General features: G+C 29.2%; 1 protein-coding gene across 1 annotated transcript in view; it reads right to left on the minus strand.

Annotated features, from left to right (window-relative positions):
• Positions 1 to 1,745: 1,745 nt before the first annotated feature.
• LOC105626638 (probable serine/threonine-protein kinase mkcB) overlaps positions 1,746 to 4,767 on the minus strand; it is a 58,722-nt gene continuing 55,700 nt past the window's right edge. The window contains exons 7-8 of the mRNA XM_012207931.1: positions 2,684 to 2,880; positions 1,746 to 1,800 (exon numbers count right to left, since the gene is read on the minus strand). Coding sequence (XP_012063321.1) covers positions 1,746 to 1,800; positions 2,684 to 2,880 — 252 coding nt within the window. The remainder of the gene's footprint in view (positions 1,801 to 2,683; positions 2,881 to 4,767) is intronic.

Genomic DNA, 4,767 nt, shown 5'->3' on the forward strand with positions numbered 1-4,767 from the left:
TCTAATAAGTATTTAATTTGCTTTAAGTTAACTGTTTTACAAGATATTCTTTCTCTACTTGTATGTGCATGCAAATTGTTTGCAAAGCCAAAAAATTGCTCGTGTGCAAGAGATCTTACTCATATCCTTGGGATATGAGTAACAATTTTATCTATTATCCATCAATCTAGTTCAGAAGAGAACCATATATGATTGGTTGGAAATCAGAAAAATATTATAGAAATATTCTTTTTTTTATATAAATATTCTTTTTATTTTATATGTACTTATTTAAAAAATTACCTTCATGAATTTTTTGACTTTAAGCATAATTCGTTTTTGTTCTGTTTTGTTTAAATCATTATTAAATATTTCTTCTCTTTCTCTCTCTCTCTCTTTTTCTCTCTCAACTAACGCAAGTTCTTTACTAACGCAAAGAACTTCTTTGCTAAATTCTTGTTATATTATATATATTTTTTATGTTCATAAAATATGTTTGCAATTTGTAGATTTATCATGACATTCAATATTTGCAGATAGAATCTAATAGAAAATATTCAAATTGATATTAAACATAGAATATTCTATTTCTTTTATTTTATTTAAATTATAATAGAATTTTTTTAAGCTAAATGAGTATTTGTAAGATGGATGTTCACCTTGAATTTTATCGATATTGAGCATAGCAACTAGTAGAGCAAAAATGAGTTTTATAAAAAAAACAGAGAACAAGTTTTCAATTCGCATGTCACTCGTGCTAGATTTTTAACATTTTTATATTATAACGTAAAAAAATATAAAATATTTTTTTTCGATGGTTCTCTCTAGCACTGGATTGGTGATAGGTATATATAACTTTAAATTTTGAAATTATTTACAACGTGCGCATTGGACACTTTATAACGTCAATAGAATTAAAACCTCCGGCGAGGCATGTCTTAATTTCGGATCACCCTCTGCAAATGTATTTCTACATTTTGTTATCTTACTCAATTTTATATATGTGGCTATAACGTTTATAAATATTTGATCGCATCATCAATCTTAATAAAGTGACCTAGTGATACGTATATCTTTTTGTCAGTTTTTTATTATTCTATTATATACAAATTATTTTTAAAAATTACCGAATAAAAAGCAGAACGAAATAATATTTGGTCGATTATATTAAATGTTACCATGTTGCAATCGTCAAATTTGCCGGACATTTTATTTAAATAGAGAATATTGGCAGTCAATAGCGAAGTAAATGTAATAATAATGCTTCCATATTCTTTTGAGGATTTTATGATGAGCTTATGCACACAATGATTAGTTGTAAATAACATTCCTATTCTACCATGGTCAAGTAATAACGATCACTAAATATACGTAATACAATGCGGAACGTTCAAATGCGACGTTACATTCTTACTCATATAAAAACATCTAGCAGAAACATTTCCAGCAAGTCCTCGATCCGCTTTACCATTAGCCTCGCCGGTTAGGAATTTTCGTGTATTCATAAATAACTCACGGAGCTCTTACCTGCAAAATTGAAGGCAATGTCCCGTGGGTTTGACGATACAAGCGATGAGAATGAAATCGATAACGACAATTCTCTGGAAGATTAAATTTTCGTTGGTTCGTTCGACGATTTCGCTTTTTGATATCGCGGTTGTTCACTGGATATACCCGATCAATGATCAATCCTGATTTATCTTTCATTTGATGTTGATCTATTTTTTCAATCGGGATGTTCCGTGCTACTTCTATCGACAGTGGCACTATCTCCTCTCGGTTTCCGTCACAGGTGATAAGGGATTTTCCAACGATAATTGTCTGTCAATATGCAAATAAAAGAAAAATTAATTAAGAAGGAAGTTTATTAAAAATAAAAGGGAATAATATTGCGATGTATGTACAATGAATGCAAAAATTATTTACATCCGGGGAAAATATCCTTAAAAAAAAAAATTAATTTTTTGAAAAGTAAACATAATTAATTAGCAATTTATTAATAAAAATTAAATTGATCGTATATTTCTTAAAATTATTTTGTTTAATCATATGTAATAAAATAATTAAAATATAATTATATTTTACAAATAAACAAAAATGCAAAATTATATTACTTGGACATATAAAAAGCATTCGATATAATCGAGAAATTCAGTTTCTAAAATTATTTCACGGTTATTTCGTGAAGTTTCTTTCGTTTATATTAGGACAAAACATTCGTTGTAAATTGCTCGTTAATAATCTTGTTTATTTTCTACAAATAAAGTTTTTTCTATAAATATTTCTCCTATACAAATATTTTTGCATTCACTGTGTAATGATGCTTTTCACTATCAGTTAATTTATACATAATACATAATGAGTTATAGCCACACGCGATTTCTTTCGACACAAAAATAAATTTCTCATTATCGCTTGTTTTAATATAAAAGTATTGATGCATTTTATAAATTCGAAATATCTTGCGTGGATGCAGAAAATATTCATATATTTATAAAAAAATTTTAAACAGATCGTTCGAAAAAAATCCTCTATCGAATATTTGCGTTTATTTCTGCAAATGCTTGTTTCAACAAATAAACAATTCCATTAAATAGAATTCTATTGTACATAACGGGTGCAAGAGAATTTGAAATGGTATTTGAAAAATATATGTAGGGCTCTCTTTTTCTCTTCCTGAATAGCGTAACGCGCGCGTATTTACCTGCCGCTTGTGTGCCAATCGTAGGAATCCGGCGCGGAATTGCTTCTCCCGGCTTCGTGAAAACGTTCTGCTTTCGCATCTCTCATCGCATCATTGTGCGGCGAGGATGATATGCCGACTTTTGGTCCTGTCGCCGGCGATTCTGTGCTGGCGTCGTTGTCCGCTGTCCGTCCGAGCCGCTTAGGCAGAAATGGATTCTGGGAAATAGAAATAAGTTCGCGCTCTTATTTCTCCTATTTTATGCCCTAGTAATCCCGAGAGACAAGATGTCAAGTTTTCTTTCGTAAGTTCGCAAGCTGGCTGTCTGCATCAGCGATAAAAATGTAACGTTGTTTCAAATGGTCGGTCGCCTGTGCAAGTCTCAATGCATATGAATGGTAGAAGAAGGGGAAAGCAGTGAAAAGTCGATGTTAGTTTGAGTGTAAGAATACGGAGTGTAATATTTCACACGTTTGAAATCATCCAAATACATTTTTAACTTATTACATACATTTTAAAATTATGATTGTCTGTTTTTTCATCTGTATTCTCAAGAAAAGCTTATACAAAACTTAAAATTGACTATTCTCATTATTACTTTCTTTCGTGATTTGATTCGATTCTTGTGCTATCAGAAATTTAAAAAACGGGTTAAAAGTAGTAAATAATTATATGTCGACTTGGTACTTTCTGAGTCTCTTATTGTTGAGAGTGAAATTTCATTCCAAAAGACTGAAAATAGAGTCAATCTTTGAAAAAGAGTGAAAAATTTTTATTCTTTTGGAGTAAAATTTTACTCGTTTGAAGTGAGATTCACTCCAAAGGAATGAAATTTCACTCCTTTTTTTTGGAGTAAGATTTCGTAGAGAGAATCTCATTCCAAAAGAGTGAAACTCTGCTACTCTTTTTCATAAGGGTGAAAATATTATCTGCCACTCTTTTGCGAAGACTGGCTCAATTTTCAAGAGATTTAAAGTAGATTGTATTTTAAAGAAGTTCTTTGTTACGAAATCTTTAACATTTCACGATGATGCTCAATAAAATATCTATATCAGCACTATAAAAGCATTATTGATGTATAGATAAATTATATAGATTATAAAAAAACCGATGTAATCCAATAATATGTTGAAACGATCGACTTTCGACATTTGTCAATTGATCGCTTTCGATAACCATTTATTATTAGAGAATACGAGTGAAACAGTTTCGCGAAATGTCATCGTTAGTTTTTCGTGTTTTGTAAAATTAAATCTATACAACTAAATACATGCACTCGTCGAAATCGTCATGTATAATATTTACGCGAATACACGTCGTTATGTCAAAGTCAAAGTCACAGTCAGAATATGCTGTTGCAATATTTCACGAAAACGATTGTACGTTTACTCCATTCAATTCTTCTATTATGACGCACGTATCTCCGCTTTCGTTTTTGGATGAACGCAAATCGTACCATAATAGAGAACGCAAATTGTTGTTTGATCATAATTGGCATTCCATACATGGTATACACAAATCGCTCTCTATATTTGAATGCGTGAAATAATAGATTAATGACAATCGTAGAAGATGTTGGTAATGTATTAGTATCCAAATAAACAATTCACGTTTAAAAAACGTTTAGTCGAAACTTTTTTTATGTAGAAAAATGTTCAATAAATGTTATTAAATATGTGTTTATTAAACTGTCGAAATGTTTCATATAAAAATGGTATTTTAAATTAATAAAAAAAAAGTTTAATAGAAGTTACAATAAATATCTCATAAATGTTTTTATTAACGTTTATTAAATAATTTAAAAAACGTATCAATTTTAAACATTTATTTTTTACTTTATACATTTTATTACACGATTTTTAACATTTATTAAATGTATTTTGAATGTAACTGTGTTATTTGTCTATTTACATTCATCGAAGAAAAAAGAAAAATGTATTTCGTATTTTTTTAACAAATACAGAATAAATATTCAGTATTTTAGTTCGTGGTTGTTTACTAAAATTAATAAGAAATATCGCACGATTAAGACAGAAAGAAAAAAATGTCAAATTTAGCGTAATTTTGAATTCATCTTCGTTTTTTATTTTTTGTGGTGTAATTTT

This window comes from Atta cephalotes (genome assembly GCF_000143395.1).
Source record: "Atta cephalotes unplaced genomic scaffold scaffold00005, whole genome shotgun sequence".
Lineage (NCBI taxonomy): Eukaryota > Metazoa > Arthropoda > Insecta > Hymenoptera > Formicidae > Atta > Atta cephalotes.